At 43.2% G+C, this 23,789-nt stretch overlaps 1 protein-coding gene across 2 annotated transcripts in view; it reads left to right on the top strand.

The window, feature by feature from the left end:
• The window catches only part of SNAP25 (synaptosome associated protein 25), a 60,284-nt gene that overhangs the window by 21,218 nt on the left and 15,277 nt on the right, over window positions 1–23,789 (top strand). For both annotated transcript variants that reach the window (XM_066546005.1, XM_066546004.1), the window contains exons 2-4: window positions 10,093–10,227; window positions 10,856–10,897; window positions 19,087–19,135. In XM_066546005.1, the coding sequence (XP_066402102.1) occupies window positions 10,156–10,227; window positions 10,856–10,897; window positions 19,087–19,135 (163 nt within the window). In that variant the 5' untranslated portion in view covers window positions 10,093–10,155. The remainder of the gene's footprint in view (window positions 1–10,092; window positions 10,228–10,855; window positions 10,898–19,086; window positions 19,136–23,789) is intronic.

Raw genomic sequence — 23,789 nt, 5'->3', positions numbered from 1 at the left:
AGGAAAACAGCCCAAGCTGGGAAGTTCCCTGCCTTCTTGCTACCTGCTTCAGATGCTGTATGATAGAACAAGCAGATGGCTGGGTAGACAGAACATGAATAATCAGTGATAACCAAGAATCTCAAGACAATGAGATAATTTCTTAAATATCTCTTTTTGCTGCCCCTCATAGCTGAAAAAAATCATCCTTCTGTTAAAAATCCAATTCTACAAATAACATCATCAGCCCAGTTTCATAATGCTTATATTTTGTCAGCTGCTGATTTGACTCTGACGACTTAGTTAAAGAAGATTTCTGCTAAAAATATATCAGCCCACTGCTTGAAATGCTTTTACCACCAGGCAGAAATGGAAGGATGAGTATTATAAACATAATGAATAGCTTTGTTTACCACAAATACATGTCAAGAGGGGAAATGTTGTCTATTTACATTCCCGATGCCCTCACGATCGCAGTGTATTTTACTCGCCTATTAACATGTTTATATTTAGCAAGAGCTGCATTAATTGAATTTTTTTCATTTCTGTTGAAGGTTCTTACTGGCGTTACACAGCTCAGGGGCAGGGGTAGGTGTGAGTCCTGGGCTGCAGAGAAATCTTGCAAACTGCAAACCATGCAGAAAGAAGTGAAATGCCAGCTGAGTGTGCTGACAGCCCGTAACAAACAAACCATCAGGGGAACACCTTATTCCTGTCTATCACTTTGAAATCAAAGCTTTGGCAACATTGATGCTGACGAGGTTAACTGTGTCACTGCCAATCTTTTCCACATTTTTGCCTTCTGTCACAATCAGCAGCCATTCCACACTAAGCCTGTAAATGTGCTACTTAAACTCACAGATTGTTTCATCCAGTCCTGCCAGTATCAGGACTAGCGAAGATGGGATAGCACCAATTGTTAACATACAAATGAAGAACTTCATATCTGTTTTAGCTGTGAAGTTATTCATTATTATGTTCAATTTAACTTTTAAAATCACTTTCAAAGCAAAGTTACCACAAAATTTTCTCCTGACTTGCAGACTTACAAAGACTGTGGCAGAAATTAGCTCTGCTTTGTGACAGGCCAACGCAAATGTGCTCCCTTTTCCTACTGTAATACTTGTGGGTTTCCTTTCTATCATCCATTTAGCCTAAAAATACCTTTTTGCAGTTTGTGGGTTTCCTTTTCATCATCCATTTAGCCTAAAAAAATTCTTTCTCCAGTTTGCGAGTTTCCTTTCTATCATCCATTTAGCCTAAAAAAATCCTTCTTCAATTTGTGGGTTTCCTTTTCATCATGCATGTAGCCTAAAAATGTCTTTCCTCAGTTGTCAGGCTGCCTTCTTGGATCATGATGAGAAATTTGAGGATAAGCTCTGCTGGTTTGCATTTGCTGCCATTGATTTGATCTGTGTGTAATACAAGAGCGTGGAACTCTTCTGACGTTTTGCGCTGACTTTGCAGAGGCAGAGAAGACGTAGGAAAGGTTGAGGCAATGTGGAGCAAGGTCTTGTGAACAACTACTATTTAATGCTCTCTTGCAGAAGCTCAGCTCCCTTTCTCTGTTGCCACTGGGGCTGCTCCTCTTGGTTTGTGAGGCACAGAAGGAGGCTCTTCACCCACGGCTCATTATGGTCTGGAATGCTGAGGGGTGATGGTTAACCTGAACCAGGAGATCTGGAAGAGGTTTGGATGTATATATGGAGTGGAGGCTGGACCAGGAGCTCTGGCACTCTTGAGAAGACTGCAGAGGGAGCAGTTTCTTTCTACAAACAGCAAATGGAGCAGGCCTCATGGAGCCTGGTGGGAAAGCCCCAGGAAAATTAGCCATGCAGCTTTCTTATTCCTTGCTGTGCCTTGAATCCCTCATTAAATGTTTTGCAATACTTCCATTTTATATTTCTACTCCATCTCAGAGAAACAGAAGGGAGCAAGTTAGAGCCCCAGGAAAATATAGCAGAAAAGTATTTAAGATGGCAAGCACTTCTGTTTGGTGTTTCCACACTCACAGCTGCCCCTCCCCACACTGCTGGCCTCTCCCAGAACCACTGTCACTGGCTCATAGCTCCACCTGCAACTTTGACCCCACTAATGGCAGTGGTGACACTTCCTCCAACTTGAAACGGGGCGTGACTTTCACCACTAGCTTCTAAAATTGGCCATTAATCAGATTTAGTGGCTTAGGAGCAGTATAAAGAAAGCCAGGTTGGAATCAAATGGAAGAGAGGCTGACTGTTCATTGTTGCTGCAGTGATGGCCAGTAAATATTCTGAACACCTGAATGGATTTAGGGTTTGAATGCTCCTGGAAATCATGACACAGTAAGAAATCTCATCCTCCAGCTAGGCAGCTGCCTTTAGTTTTTTCTCCAAGATTCTGGCCTCAGAATGCAAACAGCTTTTCACAAGTCAAGATGTTTTCTTTAATCCTCTCCACTAATACCTGGATTTCTTGTTCTGAGCCATCAAGATACAGCTATGCCAATGGCAAGTGAGGTTGTAGGATATTTTGGAGCAGGTATCTCCTGGAAAGACAGGGAAGAAGTAAGCCCTTTCAGCAAAGCCCATACCCTCATTAAAAACACCCTGTGAAATGCCAGCCACCCTTTCCCAGAGAAGACTAATTCAAATGGAACTGGCAAAACCAAGAGCTGGTAGGATGACAAACAGTCTGCCTACCAGGAAAGGACTAACAGATCTCATCTTTCACATCATAAGAAATTCTGGGAAACGTTACAAGTCCTGTTTCTGTACCTCAGAGAGAGAGAAGGAGAGAGCAGGGAAGAAGAGGAAATATTTAAGCCACAGGACAACACTAGCACAGGAACAAGCTGCTGTTTCCTAGCTGGGAATCAATTTGTGCTAGAAGTAAAATGTTTTCCAGGTACTGGAGAAGTGAGGATGTGGACTCAGAACTAGTGGGAACACAATAAGCTTAGTGATTCATAGGACATAGCTTGTTAAATTATAAATGACGCTACATGAGACAGGGAGCTGCAATAACAGGGAATTTGATTCACAGCAGCCTGTTCTGTTCAGGTCTCTGCTCTGTGCAGCCAGTAGATGTGGTGCCCACTCCCCCTAAGAAGGTTTCTTTCTTCACCCTGCACCTCTCTGCCTGCTTGCTCTGCCAGATGAACAGAACAAACATTTTTGCCTTGAATGTTTTGCTGTTTCTGTGGGAAAGCAAAGAAAAAAAAAAAAAAAAAGGAAAAATGTGTGGGTATATAGGTGTAAAAATGACTGCAAAGAGATAACACATCGAGAGGTTTGTTTTCTTTTAGCAGTGAAGTAAAATGGATAGAAAGTCAAGTCTCTATTACTCTGAGGTGACTTGTTACAAAATGGCTGTCTCTTGCACGGCGCTTGTGTTTTTGTGGTTGGGAGCTGGTGGAGCAGCAGTGGGTGTTGGAGGAGCCTGGGGAGCAGCCGTGTTGTCTGCCAGCTGACAGGACAGCACCCACCTGCCTTGGACTGGGGGGCTGGCAGGGGTGCCACAATGGCAGCCCAATCAACAGCATTTATCCCAAAGTCCCAGGTGTCCTGGAGCCCAGGCAAGGGGCTGGTCCATGCCCTGGGACACCTGCAATTTAAGTAGGACAAAACAAGGGCAAGATAGGAAGGAAGAGAAGGATTTTATCTGCGTTGTGGAGATGGGAGACAGATTCAGTTGTTAGATGTGGAGAAGCAGTCCCATCAGAGGGTATCCAGGACACCTGCACAGTGCTGATGGATGGAGCCAGCAGCAGGAAACCCAACACCTGCAGCACCTCACACAGCTCCAGGGATCTGCCTTCAGGCAGGGCAAGCAAGCCCTGGGAGTAAAATGAGCTGCCGAAGGTGATGCAGGAAGACAGGAACAAACTAGAAATTACCTGTTTTTTTTAATTGCCTCTCCTGAATTCATATTTGCAACATCTCAGTGCCTGTCTTGTCCTAAGTCACTGTCTGACAAGCCCTCATTGGTAGGCATTACTCTTTGCTGAATATCAAGCAAGAATTTGGAGTGAAATTGGTTATTATCCCTATACTCTGTCAGCCTGGGCTGTGGAAGTGGGCCCAAAGGCTTGAAGCAAAATGCTGTGGGACTGCAGCAGGAGAAAGATGAGGTGTCTGTGCCTTAGGTAAAGGCTGACAGACCCTACAGAAACACTGCTCCAGCTTTTTGGTTTAATCTCTACCACAAATGTTAAGAAGGTGTTTCTTTGGAAATAAGAACTTTGCTGAAAATCTTGCGAATAAATTGGATCCATGCAATAGGTGCTGGAGAATTGAACAACAGACTTCCTTCAAGACTTTCTTTCAAATCTATTTAGAAATTAAATCTAAATTAAAATTCCAACTAATTTTTCATTGTTACATTTTATGCCACGGTGTAAAATGTTTAAATAGGATTTTTCATTACAAAATTATCTCATTTCCTCTCCAAGTGCTTTCAGATCAGTTAAAATACAGTAAGAGCAAAAGCAGGCCATGTTTAGATACAGACAGTATTAATTGTGGTAAGCTCTGTGTCAAAGAAGATGGAGATGACAGAAGTCAGAGAAGCTGGAGCTTGTGAGGGCCGTTGCTGAGAGCCCACAACCTATAAAAACTCCATTCCCAGCTCCCCTCAATTTCTCACCAGCTGTTGCCTGTCACACCGACTGTGGGCAGCACACACGTGACTCTCCTGGCTTTCTGTGGGGATCTGCCTTCCAACCCTCCATCCTCAGCACAGCTTCAGGGGGAGCCTGCTGGTGTCAGTAACACACACAGGGAATGGTTCTAAGCATGCCTTTGCAGCAGGTTCACACTTTTCATGTCCTTTCATTCCCTGCTGGTGTTACCAGGCCGTTCCTGGGCTTTGGGGTTAATGCCAGAGCATTTCCTATAGCCCAGCTGCCAGAAGCCCGTGTAGGGAAGGCTTGTGAAGGTGGTGGAAGACGTGGCCAATGCGCTGGCCAGGGGAGCTGTAGAGAGCTCCCTGGGCAGTGGTAGCTGTTGAGGAGGTCCAGCAGGATAAAGGATGTGTCCTGTGACAGGAGGATCCCACGTATCCCCAGAGCTGTTTTGTGCCTGACCCCATAGAGGCTGAACACCCTTTGGAAGGCACTTGGGAAGCCAAATGAAGGAAAACACCAGAGAGCAAGGATGACCCCCTTCATCTCCTCCTTTGACAGTGTTTCTTCTTCTTCTACCAACAGCCAGACAGTAGCAGCAACCCAAATTCCACCTTTAAATGGCCCAACATCCATCCTGAGACACTTGATTCAAAGTCTCTCCTCGGGTTTTCTGTGGTTCTATAAACACCACACCACCGTGGTAATGCTTTCAAAACTACAAGAAAGAGGCAGAAGGAGTGGGATTGACCAACGCTGACGTTTTTAGTAAAACACGCCAATGCAGTCATCTTCTGGCTACAAATATCTATGGGAAGAGTAGATGTGTCCTTTAATAACAGAGAGAGTGCTTAAAAAAAGAACATTTTATTGCCGTGTTGCCTTCACCCCAGTAAATTACAGCATTTTCATTTTCCTGTATTTATTGCATTGAAGTGTTTATATCACTGTGAAGCAAATATTTGCTTTCAAAGGTCAGTCGCTGTATCTCTCTTCCTCTGGGGACAGACGTAGGTCTCTCTGAGCCTTCAGTATTACTCCATACAGATTATATAATGTTCTTGCTAAGGGATTCTTTACTGCATCTTGGCACCACTGAAACAGCAGCTGCAGAATTCAAAGTATAATAGGCAGTGCCTTTCCATTAGCCAGTCTGTATTTCTTTCTAACATTTCTGTGGTGCTTCTGTATGAGCACTGGCATAAGGGACGGGACTGTTGGCAGGGAGCTGGATGTGAATGACCCAAGTGCCTGCAGTTGCTTGCATTGTGTAGCAGACACAGAGCACAGCCTGGAACATGCTGTACACCGTATTTTGTAGCAGTGTTTGGGCTTTTTTCTCCTTTTCAAAGGGCACTGGGGATGTTTGTCTGTGAACCCAGAGGATTTCCTTTTCCAAAATGGAAAAGCCAAGGTCCACATTAAATTTTGAGGCTGAATTTGTATAAGCAATTACCAAAAGTACAAACACAAATTGAGTGAATGTAGGGTCTGTAACTTCTGTAGCAACCTTTTTTTTTAATCAAATTTTTAGATTGAAAGTGCTTAACATATTACATTCCTACTTTGGTTTTCTGATTTGTCATCTCTGCAGGGACCGTAGATAAAATAGAATGTAGTTTAAGTTAAAAGTACAGACTACATTTGGAGAGTTTTTTCCAGTTATATTAGAGATTCCCCAGGTAATTGTAGGATTTTGATACTTGGTTCAAATTAACTTCAATGAGAACAGAATGCAAAATATCAACTAGTAACAAAAATACAAATTCTGCAAGGAATTTATTACCCTAAGTCCTTGATATTATCTTAGGCCTGTTTTGGTTCTGCTTAAACAAGTGCAGGTTTCAGTGGGCCTGAGCCAGACCTTATGCTTTTGAAAGTCTGTCTAGTATCAGTAAGAGCAAATTCATCATGGTTTAACTTTCCTTGACCATTCCTGAAATTGTTAATTTTCAATGTTTTAAAACATTAGGAGTTTTAAATAAAAGGTTTTTATAGGTGTTCCTAAGAAACACTATAGAGGGAGAACTGTTAATTTGTACTTCAGAGCAATAATTCCTTTTAAAACATAATTCTTCTCTCACCAGGATTTTTATTGATAACAGGGTCTGTTGTTGGAAATTCATGACACTGGAATGGCATTTCAGCCTAAACAGGAGTTTTCAAGGAAAATCCTATCTCTAATCTGTCCTATTCCACATTATAAATTGCAAAATCTGAAAAAAAATTTAAACTCATTCCCTGCCATCTACAAAATATATGTAGTTTATCACACTGTGTGCAAATCAGTAACCTTTATTGATTCTTAGGCACAGTTTTCTATTAAATAAAGTTGAATCAGCACAGCTGCGGGGCACTTCTGTTTATGACTAAAACTTGGTGTAAAATGCCTTGTCTGGAAGAATGCTTTTTGCTATTTCTCAATCCATGCTAAGCGCTTCACAAATACCAAACAATCTCAATAAACCTGTCGAGTTCGATCACTTGCTGCACAACATCTCTCTGCTTACAAGCTCTGACACTTTTTTTAGCTTGATGCAAAATAAGACACGGCTGTCACTAAGATGCCAACTGATGGCTCTAACAAACCAAGAAGGGTACCTAAAACAACCCCACAAGAGCATGGAGTGACAGGACAAGGGACAATGGCTTCAAACTGACAGGTAGTAGGTTTAGATGAAATGTTAGGAAGAAATTCTTGACTCTGAGGATGCTGAGTCACTGGAACAGGTTGTCCAGAGAAGCTGAGGATGCCCCATCCCTGGAAGTGTTCGAGGCCTGGTTGGATGGAACTCTGAGCAACCTGGTTTAGTGAAAGGTCTCCCTGTCCATGGCAGGGGGCTGGAATGAAATGATCCTTAAGGCCCTTTCCAACCCAAACCATTCTGTGCTTCTGTAAAAGTCTCTCCACGTTTGTTCCCTTTTTTTCTTTGCACTACCCATTACCACCACTGGCTCATGATCAAAAAAAAAAAAAAAAAAAAAGGTAAAGAAAACATCAAAATCAGGCTGGAATCTACCTGAGAATGGAATTTGCTGTGATTTTTTTTATCTGCAAAGACTGACCAATAGTCAATAAATAAATTGCTGTTGTCAGTAGAAGCCCTCATGTCACCTCCACTCACTTACAGGTCTGTAATTATTCAGCTCACACTGGATATGCTTAGAAAATGAACCAAATTCCCTGCTAGCATCCCACCCTCTCACTGATGCATCACCTCCCACTTTACAGCTAGTGAGATGATACCAACAGACACAGAGCAGAACCATTTTCCTGCCCATCAACATCTATATGTATTTACAGTTAGATCAGTCCCAAAGCCCTAAACAAATTGTCCTGATTTAGGCTCAAGCTCGGTGCTACTCCTCTGCCAGCACAAGTGTAGCGAGGGGTCCAGGCAGAGGAGAATATTTTAACCAGATGCTCAAAAACTAGGTCCACAGACTTAGTCTTGGTGTTCTGGTACAGAGGCTATGCCAGAAATATTTCAGCTCTGGGTTATGCCTCAATCTGGGAAAAAACCACAATTTGTGAAGCAGTGACCAGTGCTAGACCCAGCCAAGTAGGACAGGAGTTTGGAGCATGGTTCTTTACCAAAATAACTTCTTTTTATCCCAGCTGAGCATGCTCCATTTGCTGGCCAGGAGCAGTGTTTTTCTGGAGCTGAGTGCTGTGAAGAGCACCACCAGCACAGCAGCGGGGTGGGAAGGTTGGGGTGGCCTTGAGAGTATCCCCACACCTTCACATGCCCTTCCAGAAGAGACCAGTTCCCGGTTTATCTTTTCCTCCTAAATATCCAAGTGCACCATGTTTTTGTAAAGCTCATTTCCTGCTCTTTGTGAGCATCCTTGGAGTGTCCTATACCAGCCTGAGTATTAGCCATGAAATTAAGCTCTGCCTTTGCACAGCTGGGCTTGCAGATGAGCTGCCGAAGCTTGGTCCTTCACACTGCTGTGACCATGCAGCTGGCAGGACCAGGTGGCCTCCTTCTCCAGCAGACATTTAGGCTCCTACACATGGTGTGACCCATCACAAAATGCCAGCCTCCCTCTGACAAGGATGTGGCGATGTGCGCAGTGATGAAAGTAGAATATCGTGCCAATAGCTGCAGGGCTGACTCCTCAAGATACATTTCTTCCTGCTGTAGCTTCAAAGAGGAAAAGCAACCACGAGTGAGGGCACAGCTAATGTGAAGGCATGAAGGTCACATATTCCCTCTCAGATAAGAAAAACAGCAGATCTGTTGCTGAAGCTGCAGAGGAAATGCAAGGAGCTGTCTGCTTTCCTTACACCTTTCTAAGCAAACAGGGTGTGATCCAGGAAATATCCCTGCCACCCAGCTATACCTGCTCATACTCCTGATGTCCTTATGGAGAGCACCATCAAAGAGAGGGATGGTTTAATCTCCAATATGTAGCAACTTCTATTTTAACAGAGATGTTATTACTAAAATTTTAGAGCCAAGCTCTGCCCTGACTTATCTTGTTTCATAAAGGCTGCACTTATCGCAAAGACAGGACAGAAAACAGCCCCCGGGATCCTGCCTTCTTTAGAGCAGCTTTGCTGAAAGGGGCTGCTTTTGTCCTCTTTCTGTAATTGAGCATGATGGCATCTGCTTTATGGCTGTTTACTTGCAGTCTCCCACAACTTCCCCACCTCCTCTGCACCTGCAATTAGGTTTTCCTGTAATGAACAAATCTAACATTCAGTGAGCAGTAATTTGCAATGTGCCATGCTTGAATCAAGCAAAGAAATAAGCCGGTGTTGTTGTTATAAAGACCTGACAGATGGTAGGAGGGCCCGCCTTTCTTAATCAAGTCATGCTCGCTAATCAGAGCTAGCTTGAATTTGTAACAAAAAAGAAACCCTACCAAATTGAGGATTAATGGGCTGCATCCTGACCTCTGGTTAGGACCAGCTCAGGGGTGTCCTTCTGTATCAAGAGGGATAACAAAGATCAGAATCTGACCCACTTTGTGGAGAAGTTGAAAATACCTGTTAGGTCCTACTGTCACTTCCCCCAAAATGAAGGGTTCTCCCATGTAGATGTCTCCCAGTCTAGCTGTAAATATTATTTGATAGTCTGAGCTATAGCATGGTGGATAAGTCATTAGCCAATGAGAATACGCAAAGTTTCATAGTCATTAATTTAATTACAAATGTGTTAGCTGAGCATCCAGCCCTCCAAGCAATGCAGCTGAAACATAGGACGTGAGGGGCAGAGGCTTGACCTTGACCTTCTTCACATTAAGCCTTTCAATTCTAGAGAAGAATGAATGGGTTTAAAGATTGTTTCTGGCAGCAAATAGCACCTCCTGAGTGTCCAGCTTCTGTATGAATTGCATTTGAAAGGCTAAGAAAAAAGGAAGGATTTGCTCTCTACATAGGAATTACTATCCCAAATGAGACTTTGGGCGAGGACAGGGATGTAATAAAAGTGCTTTTGTGGGACTGATGTTTAAGCACGGCTCCTAACTGCACTGCTTCTCTTCCTTTCACTGTCTTCCAGGCTCACAAAGCAGCTGAGTGCAAATCCTGATCCGCAGCGTCCCCAAACACCCCCACAGCTAAAATGGCGGAAGACGCGGATATGCGCAATGAGTTGGAAGAGATGCAGCGGCGTGCCGACCAGCTCGCTGATGAAGTGAGACCAGTAGCTAAACTGGGAACTTGGGGCTGGGCTTGGTGTGAAACACACAGCCAGAAATAGGAGCTAATCCCACAAAGGATTTCTAGAGCTCTTTTCCATCAGCTTTACACTGAAAGCAGAATTGGAAATGAAATGAGCTGGGGTAAAATTTAATGTTGTGCTCAGTCCAGATTAGGGAATTTATTGATCATGAGTTTGGTTTAGGTATTATATTGTGCATCAATTTGTTGTCCTCAGAGCAAAAGGCAGCAATTTAATATTTTCTGAGGATTCCTTCGATTTGTCAAACCTATTAAATGTTAGAAGTCACCAATTAGGTTTCTGAAGAGTCATAGCTGAAAACCACAGGCTTTATTTTTAAAGTGGAACACCTGTGGTTCCGAGCAGCACCGCCACAGCGTGTGAGCAAGGGGAGACAAGGGGAGACTGCAGCTGCCTTGAGGTGTGCTGCATTAGCCATCCTCAGAGCTGGAGATGGAGAGATCACCAGTGCCCTGCTGATGGCCTGATCTGGAGGGGAGGGAAAGAGTGCAGGAAAAACATCCTGTCAGCATGAGCCTGCACATTAGTGTTGGAAAGTGTAACTTGCCGAATCTCAGTGGTTTTTCCTATTTTTTTTCAGTCCCTTGAGAGCACCCGTCGAATGCTGCAGCTTGTTGAAGAGGTAAGGACTTGCATTTCATTTCATTTCCATTGTGAGCAGAAGTGATGGAGAGCCTGACACTGGAAGTGGCTTTGTTTAAATTCACACTGCTAGGGCCTGGCCATGGCTTTACGTGCCACTGTCCCTGCTCATCCCTACCCCTCACCAGGGCTGTGCAAGACATTGCTCCCTGGTTTCCAAGGCACCGGTTTGGTCATACCTGAGGATGCACTGAGACAGGATTCTGGAGATAAATGAAGGAAACAGCCTCTGAAGGTGACCTAGAGTCAGGGACAAGTGGCTGAGTTTGCTGCAGAGCTCTGGGAGCCTTGTGCCCGGACCACTCTCACGTCCTTGGCATAACACTGCAAGAGGGGAGGTGAGAAGGGCCCTTGATCCATTTTCCCAGTCTGCTTTAAATACTTCCCTCTCCATAAACACTTGCAGTTATTTATAGAACATTGGTCAGCACAGCATTTAAATGCTATTTCTTTGTGTATCTCTGAAATATTTATCAGGATTTCAAGGCTCACTCATGAGATGTTCTAGATTGACCATTTTGGAGTTCTCTGATTTCCCATGGTGCTAAGGAAGGGGATCCTGGCTTGGTCCTCAGAGCTAATACCTGCCTGGAGGGAAAAAACCAATTCACTCAGGCCATATTTCACCCTCTCCACAATAAAGGGGTTTAAAAGTTGGGAAATCTCAACTCAGTTTAGTTTAGAGTGTTCAGCTATCAGGTGATGGAAAACTTTGCTGCTGCCTGACAGGACATATTATTTTCAGACACCATGCAAGCCCTGGTGCTGGAGCTGGTGACATTTTTAATCAGGGTCATCAGCACTGACAGTCCCAGTACTCCTGACAACCAGAGGAGTCTCCAGCAGAGACAACGGGAAGAAAATTACATCAGGTCTGGTTCAGGAACAAGAACAACCCCAGCCGTAGGCTTTATGGCCCTGAAATCAATCACCACTGTGAAGATCAATGGAGTCCAGCGGAGACAAAATTAAATTTCCACGTACAGACAGACAGATGGGTCACTGAGCATAGTCAGCATCGCTTCTCCTCCACAAACACTTTAGATCAGGGCCCCTTGCAGCCCAAACACTCTCTTGTCTCACGAGCAATCTGTCCCTCTTTGCTGCTCAGTTCCCTGGACATGCCATTCCTAACCACCACTGACGTCAGCTCTGTGCTGGATGCAGCTCCTGCTGAAATCTACTCAACAACAAGGAAGAGAGGCTCATATGAGTACCCCCACAGCACAAGGCAGGAGAGCCTGCTGCCCCAAAATGCCTGGGATCTAAATAGACAAGGCAGATGATGAGTGGGAAGGAGAGGCAGGAAAGGGAAGTGATTTGCTCGGGGCCAAGCCATCAGTAAATATCAGCCCTGCCTCTCCTGAGCCGTATCTGTGCGGCCTGTGCGCTGCCTGAGTCTTCCTAACATATTGAACCAGCATATTGTGAATGCCACTGGAATTTCAGTACTAAATCACAGCAAATGGCAAAGTGGGAGGAGAACTGGGACTGCTGAATTTACCAATGAATTTATAGCACTCTTTGGAAGAGCTCGGCGTCTCTGGACCTGGCGTTTATTCAGATGCCACAATATCTTCCTGTCCAAATAGAGAAGCTGCTAAAACTAGCGCTGAGTAGTCAAGGGAGTTCTTCTAAAATGAGCTGAATATTATTTTCACTAAAGTGACTACAGGAGACCTTTAAAATTCTTCTGTGGCCTAAACAGCTGGTTGATTATTCCAATCCCTTTTCCTAGGTACTTTAAAAAAAAATGCAGCATTTAGGGAGTGAGAGATTTTATACCGAAAAGACAAATGGTGAGAGTATTTGAAATTGAACTTGCACTGCTCTGATTCAATAATCCCCCAAAATCCAATTAGACTTCCTCACTTAGCAGAACCTGTCTAGTAGACAGAGACAGAAAATACTAGAAAGAATTCTTTTTACTCTGTTCTCCTGATACAGCAGATCTGTTCTTCCTTTCTTAGGAAAAGGATGCCTCCATGTTTAAGCATTATTACTGTGTACATTTGTATGGATTAAACAGGCTGACTGGACTCCATCCTAGAGACAGGAGAGTGCTGTCTATTCAAGGAAGCCCCAGAGCCATGGAAGACCTAATTGCAGGTCATAGCCCTGCTTGCCCCAGAAGACTATTCCGAGTTTAGAGACTAAGCCCTGATGCTGTTCCCCAGGAACATGGGCAAGGAAAACCAAGGATGTCATTGTTTCTTGGTTTTATTAGCCAGCTTTGCAAGAAGCTGATTTTTCCAGGCCTGGCACAAGAAGGGAGGCAAGAAGTGTTACAAAAGCAGCCACAGCTTTGCCCCAAGGCAGCTCCGTACTGGAATGGCAGATTCCAAAACCCAGTTTGCTCCATGGTGCCCATTGTGTCCAGGCAGTGCAGTTAAGCTGCACTGACCAGTGCTCTTTTGAGCCACTCAGTGCTATAAATACCTGTATTTTATGATGATGCTCTGCAATGTTTGGGCCAAAACATAAAATAAAAATGAAGTGAGGCAGAACAAGTGAGACTAAATACAGTTTGTAGCTGACCTTCTTTTTACGTTCAAGCTTTTTTTCTATGAGGCAACATTATGCAATGCAGAATATCACACACAGGGAGAAAAGCTGGGATTTTGCTCCCATCTCCCAGTGCCACCATCATGGCCTTTAAGGAAAATCAGTTGCGGTAGTATAGGGAAAAAAGGATGTTTTGTAGCCATGAAGCAGCAAGGAAAAAATAACAAGATCAGTAGTGGTAAAAGCTCAGAAGAAAGCACTTAGGAATGTACAGACAAAAGGGCTGTCTTGTACATTTAAATCCAGACAGGAGTATCTTCTGTCATGTGAGGTGTGAGTGAAGTATCAAAGGTGAAATGCTGAGCTATAAATGTTTGATAACTGGTGCTGCCCTACACAGGATACTGAACACACAGAATGCCAATTTACCAGCTGTGAGTGTACCTTGACATTTATTATCACAGCCAAATGCTTCTTAGTCTGAAAAAAACAGAAGAAAAAGTGCTTTATTAATTCAGAGTTTGGCCCAAACCTTGTCAAAGCTGATTTGAAATTCACCTTTGATATCATTAGACCTATTGGAAGTACTGAACTATTGGAAGTGTTCTCCTCAGAAAAGTGTTTTAACCAGTGTAATTGCACATATCTGGCACGAGGGAATGTGATCCCTAATTCTGGCCTCTCTTCCTCCAGTGCAGGATTGGCCCCCTTGGTGTGTGTTGGCCAGAGGGAGAGCAGATTCACGTGGGCTGGGATGTGCTTTACCAGGCAGAGCAGCAGTGTGTACTTCTTTAATCAGGGAGACATCGGAGCGTTAACAGCGTGACAGGGAACCTGGAGCAGGAGCTGAGCAAATTCATTGCTACGGATGACTAAAAAATGTTTCTTTGACCACATTTTTGTCTTTAGGGTGTTGACAGTTCTCTTTAGTGTCTGTGGGAACTGCTAGCAATGTCAGCCTGTCCTGGTACATAATTGTCTGTATTAATTTATTCAAAACAAACTCTCTAATTCTGGATTAAAGCAAAATTCTTCATCGAAGTGGAAGTTTATGTGTTCTTCACATAACTAAGAGTGTATATGTGTCTTTCAGGATACCTCCTGAAATGAAGGGAAAGTGATTTCCAGAGTTTGGATTCTCTGATACATCATCCCCTTACGGCATTAGGAAAATCTTCACTCAGGCTAAACCAAAGTTTGAGTAGCTGCCTTTGGTAGGATAGGACCCAACACACTGTGTTTCTGGAGGGACTGATGAGCCCTTTGAGAAGTCATTCCAATTGTCTTCCCACTTTTATTTCCATCTTGGGAAATTAAGTTCTGTAACAGCAATAACAAGAAATGATACAGCAATGCAATTCCCCTCCAAAGTGCTAGGCAAATTTTAGTGAACATTTTGTTGCTGACATGCTTTGAGTGAAACGCTCACAAAATATCCCAAACAAACAAACAAACAAACAAACAAACAAACAAACAAACAAACAAACAAAAAACCCAAAGCAAAAGCAACCAAAAAATTTTTAAAAGCTATTAGAGAAGACTAAGGATAATGTCTATTAAAGCCTCCAAAAGGGTTCCCAGTAATGCTGTTAACCAAGCTTCACTGAAGCACTGCCAGACTAAAGTATCTATGAGTTGTATTAAGCCCAAAGGTTTAAAATCATATATTCTGGTTCTTTGATTAATAGCTTTGCCAGTGGCCAAATGGAGAACCTGGGCATATGTGCTTCATATAAATGATGCAGAATCCAAACCAGTACTGCTTGTTCATTTGCTTTTATTCAAGCACTAGAGCTGGGCTGAAAGATTGAAGGACATAAACTTTCCTGAAATGTATGGGGTCTGTTTCACCTAATGTGATATATTTTTAAGTTGGAAGTGTTGGCCTCCTGCCCTGAAGGGTCATCTCATGTGCAAAATTATTTTATATATTATATATTTTACCATCTGCAGAATACCTGCATTATGGATAAACAGAGGAACTCCAGGGCTGCAAGTTTAATTCCTCAACATTAGCAATTCTTGCTGTGCCATTTTCTTATAAAGGACAAGAATGTGAGAGGTTGGCTGTGCCATGGCAAAATCCAGCAGTCCAAATTCTCCTCTCAAGTGCAATGAGAAGACAAGGAGACTCAGAAGTTATTCTCAAAAGAGATAGGTGCTACAGATTAAAGAGCTGGATGAAAATGGCATGTGCTCTATGAACTTTCTAGGGTCCTGTGAAATATGCATTTTTCATCTCTCTGGCCTGATCTACCCTAAGCATTTCACTTTTTTGAGAATCCTTGTTTTGCTAAAATAATACAGGATTGCCTCTACGTGGACTGGAGGGTCTGAAGAGATTCCTCCACTGCACAGGAGGGAAGAAATGCTCTAATCCTGACCAAGGTGGGAATTGAACACACAATTTTGTAACATGATGGACCCTGCTAGTTCTATGAATTCATGGCTTCCCACACAGGCCATCACTGATATTGGGGAGCACTGGATGTGTGTGGGAATCCTTCCTGAGCCCTCAGGAGCAGCCAGAGCCAAGCACAGCCACTGGGCCCATGGTGATGTGAGTCTGTAACCAAGGACTCAGAGGCAGGGCTGTGAATCCTGTCCTTCTGGACTGGCACTTGACAGCAGAGCTTTCATCACCTCCTGTTCCACACTGTCCCCACAGCCAGCTCAGGTGCACCTGCTCCACTGAGACCCAGGGGTGTTTCTGTGACACTGCCAGTGCAGGAAATGCCAACATGCCTGGGTGTGCCCCCCAAACACTCTTGTTGGACACATTTCTCCCCCTCTATTTCTTTAACTGAGGTCTTGTACTTTCCAGAGATGCCTCAGTCTGTTGTCACTGGGGATCAGACACAGAGTGCTTCTCTCCTGCTCAGACATCTGGATGATGAACACATTTTTGGAATAGTTCTGTCTTACAGAGAGGTTTGGGTTTGTGTTATCTAAGATACCAGACATAATGGAAATACTGAGCTTTTAGAAAAGTCTGGACCTATTTTAAATGCACAAACATGATTTATTTTTTGACTGATTTTACACATTTAATTCTTTTTGGAGGAAAGCTGTAAATTAACGCTTAATAGAAATTTGGAACAGAAGGAGATTGTCACTTGATGTCTGAATCACATCTCATCCTTTTCAGTCACCACCTCTTTATTAGCTTCAATATGCTTTGGATTAGACCACAGACGCAGACAAGTTTATTCATTGCACACCCTTTAATATTTTCACATTTGTGTTAATGCTGTGGCAGGCTGTTTGTAAGAGATACATTGTTGCCTGATAAAATTAAATGGCATTGATGGTCAGGTAAAGAACAGAAAATTTCACCTCTTTTGCTCTGTGTAAGGATTTGATATGAAATATAAACCATAGGGCCTAGTTCCTGAGCTCATCTCCCAGCACATGTCTTGTTCAGGTCACTGGACATCTTAGCTCTATAAAGGTGGTTTGCTTAGATGTTAAACACAGCAGGAAAATAAGGACAGAGGGTTTCAGAGCAGTAGATATTTCTCAGCCCAACTATGTTTGATTCAGCAAAAAGTTTTGGAGCTCAATATCTGGAAGGGTCCCATGTCAGACTGCACTCTATTTACTGAAACACAAGGTAACTCAGGACCCAAGCAGCCTTCTTGTGTTTGCACGAGTTTCCATGTTTGTTAAAATACATACAAATCTAGGGGGGGAAAAATTCCCTGGTTACCAAGATTATAAAAAGATCCAATAAAAAACTATTGTACAGGCTGTGCTTAGCAGACACAGGGTGCTTAGTGCCCCACAGAAAACATTAGCTAATTAAAGGTGGTTTCTTTATTCTAAACTGGCAAACCTAAGATGAGCCTCGCACCCCAAGTTTCTAAAGGCTGCAAAAAGGAAAGCTGGCTGGGATTCAAGTAAATGCAGTGAACTTGAAGGGAGAGAGAGCAGCAGTGGGTTCCTGGTAGATGGCTGACCCGAGGGCAGCAGGGTGCAGCAGACCTGGGGGAAAGCAGGAGGCCTTTTCTGTCCATCTGACAACTCACACAGGGACATTTGACAAAGAGACAGGCAACCAGCCTGCACACATCTGATGCTTTTCCCAGTTTCTGCAGTGATGTAGACATTGCAGACATGAATGGGGGTGCAGGGAGAGGCAGAGAAGAGCACAACAAGAGGTACCTCGTGTCCCTCTTGAGCCGAGCAGGATCCTCTGGAGGCACAGCACAGAAGCACCAGCAAACAGCCCTGAGCGTGGCAGGGCTGGGCTTGTGGCTGGGCCAGCGTGGGCTGTGGGAGCCTGGGAGTACCCTGTGAGCGTGGGCAGGGCAGCTCATGGCCACAGACACTTCACTGCACCCACAAAAACTGATGAGCAGTGAGAAGGGCAGCTGGCAGGTAGGATAACATGAGGTCCTTGATTTGCCTCCAGGAGTGGTGAAAAGCAAGAGGGTCAGTCAGGAGTTTAGTTTTCTGTTCCTGATGTAGCTGTGCAACTGTGGGCATCTCCCTGCCCTCTGCAAAATTGACACCACCACCCCCTTTATCTGTTTCACAGGAGCATGGATCACTTTCTGTTCACAGCAACAAGTAAATTACTGCTGCACATGTCCAGGTAGCTCTGCTGTCAAGCTGTCAGGCCACAGAGGACTTACTTCATCTGTTATTGACATGCAACAGTCAGGAGATCATTCAAGCCATTAATTATTCACAGATGTTATCACTGCTCCAAGCACAACAGAGCTGGTTTCCCCTTTGTAATTAAAAAGGAGATAATTTGATGTGTGATATAGCTGAGTACCACAGCACCCAGGAAGCAGAGACACCTGATCACATCCCAGAGTGATGATAACACATAATAAAAATTGTACTTGTGAGAGGTGCCCTACCCCTGGCTTAGGCAGGTGGGACCTGTGAATGGCTCAGCTTTGCTCCAACCCTGTACCCAGCAAAGGCAGTGGTAAGATTCCCACTAAGCTCTGGGAGCAGAGGCAGATTCAGTTGTAGGTGTTTTGAAAATCCTACCTTGAAGCTCAATTCAAAGTCCATTAATGCTAAAGGTGTCTGTAGACTGAATTAAAACTTGGCTCAAACCCATATCTATTAGATCACTGAGCCAAAAAATATGGCTTAATCCTATTAAATATTAGCCTGCTTTAAACTGGATTTCCTAAGTAGGTAAGCTTTCTGACTTCTGTCAGCAGCAAGAGCTGTGCACAAACCACTGTGCCACCTTCCCAAACATGTTTGTGTCATACCTGTTTTCCCTGGGAATTTCTCCTGTGAGATTCACATCCACCTACAATATCAACACCCCCATCCTCCCCTCTCCTACTTCACTGGACTTGGAGATGAGCCTTCTCTTTTTAGAGATTACTCTTGTGTAAAGTGGTTGTTTTAATCTCAAGGTCCATGGCTTTGTGCTTTCTGCAGAAGTTCAGTATGCCAGTGAATCCAGAAGGACTGATGGTACAATGGAGTACCTAGCTCCTCACACAGTGTCCAGGCACATAAGGCCTTTGGACTGTGCCATCAGCCCCTCGCCATTCCTTTCACTGTTTTTCTTGTGTCTTCCTATGTCCCATACCAAGGGCTGAGTGTTCCCTCACTGATCTCTCTTTCTCTCTCTCTCTCTCTTCTCCCCCTCTCTCTCCTTACCTTGCTACCACTATTGGGATGTAGAGTAAAGATGCTGGTATCAGGACTTTGGTTATGTTGGATGAGCAAGGAGGTAAGTTCAGATTGCTTCAGTAAGGAAGTATAACCCTTCTCAAAGTGCTGTACTGACTGCGTGCAACCCTGGAAATGAGGGACAGAAAATGCGTGTGGTTGTGCATGAGAACCCCCAAACCTCTTTGCCTTTAGCTCTGTTCTCCAGCAGAGAAAAATGTACAACAGCTGCCTAAAAGTCTGTACTTCTTTTGATCTGCTTCCCATTAATGTCAAAGAGAGCTGCAGGCTGAACTCAACCAAATCACCATTTGATTTCAGCAAGCTTTGGGTCAAGATCCAGCTACATGACGAGAAGATTTGCCTCTATAAGTGTAAAATCCAGCATTATTTATGCAGGTGCTAAGTAATTTTCCTACTTAAATCACAAGTGAAAGACATGCAACAATTGCATCCCAAGAGGAGGTAAACGGGTTTAGTTTGTGTAAGATTCAGTTGCTTTTTGTACAGTAGTGAGGCAGTGGGAATGACAGAATTTAAACATTAAAAGGTATTCCACAATCAGCTCATTACAATTGTCCATATAGGAGGTTTCAGACTTACACTACCTGTCTGCGGATGGCAATGACAAAGACAGAGCCTGATATATTCAATACATTCCAGGAAATTACATTTTTTCCCTTCATAATATTACAAAGAAAAGTTAGCCTTCTCTCCCTCTCAATAAAACTAATAAGTCTTCATTTTCCATAGACCCACAGCCCCAGGAAAATGGTGTCTCCAATAAATCAACAGAGCAGAAATTTCTGCTACTCTCTGTCAGACCAGCCCCCCAAAGGCCCTTGTTATTATTTACTATGTGGCAGGACACAAAATTATTATTAGGAAATGTTTTCTGCAGAGGCAATGCTGCGTTACTCATCAAACCTGGACAATGATAATAAGCCAGGGTACAGAATCCTTAGCAAATGGACTGCAGAACACAACAGGACCTTTCCAGTTTTAATGTCCCTGCCTCTCTGACACTATAATGAATGAAAAGTAAAAGTAATAACAGGACCTAAATGGAAAGTCTTTTCTTCTATTTGCTTTTTTATGTATGTCTCATTGCTTTCCTTCCATATGCCCCATTTAGGGAAAGAAAATTTAACCAAATTTTGTCAGATCGATTTGTCTTGACAAGAAAAATACCACAGAGAACATTTTGTTGTCTTCAAAAAATAATGGCAGTAGAAAAACTATCACCAAATACAGAAAACCAGAAATTACTTATGTTGAAACAGATATGGCAACTGTCTAAATAATGTGTTTTGTTTCAGCAGTGGATTATATGGTTGTAATAAATCACAAATATTGTCAAAGAAAGTATGTTAATACCCAGGTGTGTCTTGCAATGTAATTCACAGGCAGAATACCAGAAACTTTAGTGGCTACTACATATGTTTCTGTTCCTTAACTGCTCTATTTCCACAGACTGCTAGGGAGTTGGTTTTTTTTTGGTTTAATCCTGAATTTTCTGGGTTTTTAAATTATTATTTTGGAATTCTACTATTGTTAACCCCTGTATTCGGAAGTTTTCTGAGTGATTCAGTCTGTAGCCATGACAGGAAGGACAATGTGAGTGAGCCAAGGAGCTGAGACTGGACACACTCAACTCTCTGGAGTCCAGGGAGCTCAGTATTAAACCCTTATTGAGAGTGAAGCCTGCAATGCTTGTTGTACAGTCACAGATGCAGTTAGTCAATACCTCCAGCAAAGACTCAGAAGGTCTTGGAGCCTCTTTAAATTGGTTATGGTCATGCCTTAAGTGGTTCAGTAAATTTAGCTTATGACTATACAGTGTGGGTTTCTCAAGGAAAACAGCCAAATAATGTTACCAACCCTGAAAATATTGTCACCTTGTACTATGCTAAATGTTTAATTAAGTTTTCTCCGTTTAACCATATGTAGGTGTAATAATTGCTAATTTTTTTTATTTCATTTTAGTGATAAAGGACTTACACTACTGGGCAAAATACACTAATGATGACTTTGAACCCTCTGTAATTAGTGCAATGTGTGCAGCTCACGCAGGTCTCAGCAGATTATCAGATTAGGGAAATCATTTGCTAACACTGCCATGTGATCTCTTTGCAGCTGACTGCACAAGTCACTTAAGATTATTAGGTGTTAAATATACAGAAAACATGACATTGATCTTTGCAGTGGGCGGCAGGCAGAAGAAGATCTAATCTCTGCACTTGCTGGAAGCTCTATTTCTAGGTTTCCTTACAAAATTGCTTGTTTTGAAGTTAAACAGACCTTACATGGAAAAACCTTTCTGAGCCAATTCAACCCAAATAGTGCAAAGCAGAACTGATTTTCTGGTATCAGTGAGCAGAAGTCTCTGGGATCCTAAAGGCAGTAAGCCAAGGTAATTTCCCAATGCCAGGTATTTGTACACCAAAACCAGCCTGGACAGCTGCTCTTGCCCAAAGGTTTAGCACAGCTGGCTGCACAGCAGGTTACAGAGTCTGTCATAACCCACAGAGATCTGGAGCTTCACGAGAGCTCCCTGTCTCACAGAGAATGCACTCCCATAAAAGCTCGAGACTCCTCCAGTGCCCTCTGAAGAATGGGAACCTGAGTAGGGAGCCCCTCTACAATCAAGAGTGTTACCATTTTTTGGGTCAGGTACTGTCACCCAAACCAGTTGAACACAGCTCTTCCCCCGGGGAGCCCACAGGAAGGAGCCAGGAGTTTAGATTTTCCTTGCTGGGTTTTTTCCCATCACTAAGAAAGTCATTCCCAGACCACATGTGCATCCATAATGCTTACATTTTTTTAATCTGGCCTTGAGTCAAGCTCCCTTAATTAATGATATAAATATGTATATAACCCTTTAAACTAAAATACTTGTATTTTACATGGAAAAATAAATGCTGCAAAGGATTATTGAGCAATGGGAATTCCTCTGCCTCTTTAACATGCTAACTTAGAAAAATGTTAATATCTGGATGTATTTGGGCTAAAAGCAAACAGTAGAAATGAAACTAATAGTACAAAGTGAAGATATGAAGGTAAACCTGAAGTGCTAACACAGAAAAGGTTCCAGGCTGGTAACTCTGCTCATCCTTAGGAAACTCCCATCACTGGACGTCATAGCAGGGTTAAAGATTTGGACCTTCAAGGACATTGTTTGTGTGATGATGTCCTCATGCAGTTTATTACAGAAGAATTTTGCTCTTGTATTCCAAATGAGGTGCAGGGGAAAAACTTTTCCAATAACAACAGCAGCAGCACAGTAATTTTTCATCCAAGACAAGACGGAGGAATGGCTACAACTTTGATAAGAGACATAGAAAATGTCAGTGCAATTGGAATTTTCTCCTTGCACCATGAATGCACAAACAGCAATGCTGGGGAACATGGCGAGCAGATTAATCTACCTAGCAGATCTTACTCCAGATCAAGCTTATAAAGGACATAAAACTTGGAAATAAGTGGGCAATCCCACAAACAAAAGCACTGGCACACATGCAAGCTGACCTCCACTGCTTTTGCAGGAGTTGTGGGTTTGGCAGTTTTGTATGTTATGGCTAATTAGCAAAATAAAAGGGGACTAACAACTGCTGCAGTTTTCCCAGGGAAGATGGCATTAATTATGCTGAAATTGTAGCACAGAACAAAGGACAGATGAACCCCCACAAAGCAGGCTGTGCCTTTGTCTCCTGTTATTTTTAGCAGAGCTCCACGTGGGCTCGCAGCTCTCCCCTCCAGCTTTGTTCCACGGGTGCCTGTGCCCAGCAGTGCCTCTCAGAGCACAGCTAGGTCAGAGCTCAGATCTCTGAAAAGGCTGTCCCACAGTCCATGCTCCAGTACGGTTCTCCTTCATGGAAAACGGGATGACAGCCTAGCATTGGAAATAGTTCATCAGCTGGGTCTCAAATTAAACCCTCTTGTATGCAATTATGATTGCTATGTGTTCTTAAGATGTCCTTTGTGTTTTCTTCCTTTTTTTCCTAATTAAAATTGCCCTTGGAGGAAATTGCTTGCTGCACAATACTCCAGGCAAAGGAGCAAGTTCCAGCCTCCACAGGCATTAGCTGACATTCAAGCACAGGCCCCAGATCCTGGACATCAGTGAAGGAATATTTGTTACAAATTACAGACGAGGATGCAAAGGTGAAGCAACACCACACTTGCTCTGTGCTGGTCTTGCTACCAATGCCCTTGGTAAGATGCTTTTGCAGCTTTTTTTGCTGAAGACACCACAGGAGCAGCTGAGAGATGCCCTTGCTACAGCTTCCCTGCCCCAGCCACTTCCCTAGATCAGTCACAGGATGGGGAATTGCCAGGATGGTACAGGAGATCCTGGCAAAGACCCACTGGCAAATGGTCACAATGCTGTGATAAAACTAACAGGACTAGCTTATGTTCCCTCAGTTACCTTACAGGAGTAATTCACAAGTATAATGATACAGGTAAAAATCTATTCGTTTGTGCCTTAAGACAGACCATTTGTTTGCTGTGAGATCTGGAAGAAGATTTATGGTCCCTACCTTGAAATGAAAGTGATGTTCTCAGACATCAAAATACAAAAAGAGTTGCAGCGTTTTCCAGAAGGGGAAAAAAATGAAGGAAATCACAATGAAACATACCTCTGATGTGTATTCTGCCTCCAGACAGCATCAATTCTCTTAGGTATATATCATATACCATACATAAACATATAG

The sequence above is a fragment of the Molothrus aeneus genome, chromosome 3 (assembly GCF_037042795.1).
Source record: "Molothrus aeneus isolate 106 chromosome 3, BPBGC_Maene_1.0, whole genome shotgun sequence".
In the NCBI taxonomy this organism is placed as follows: Eukaryota; Metazoa; Chordata; class Aves; order Passeriformes; family Icteridae; genus Molothrus; species Molothrus aeneus.
This window is presented reverse-complemented; position numbering and strand designations above follow the sequence as displayed.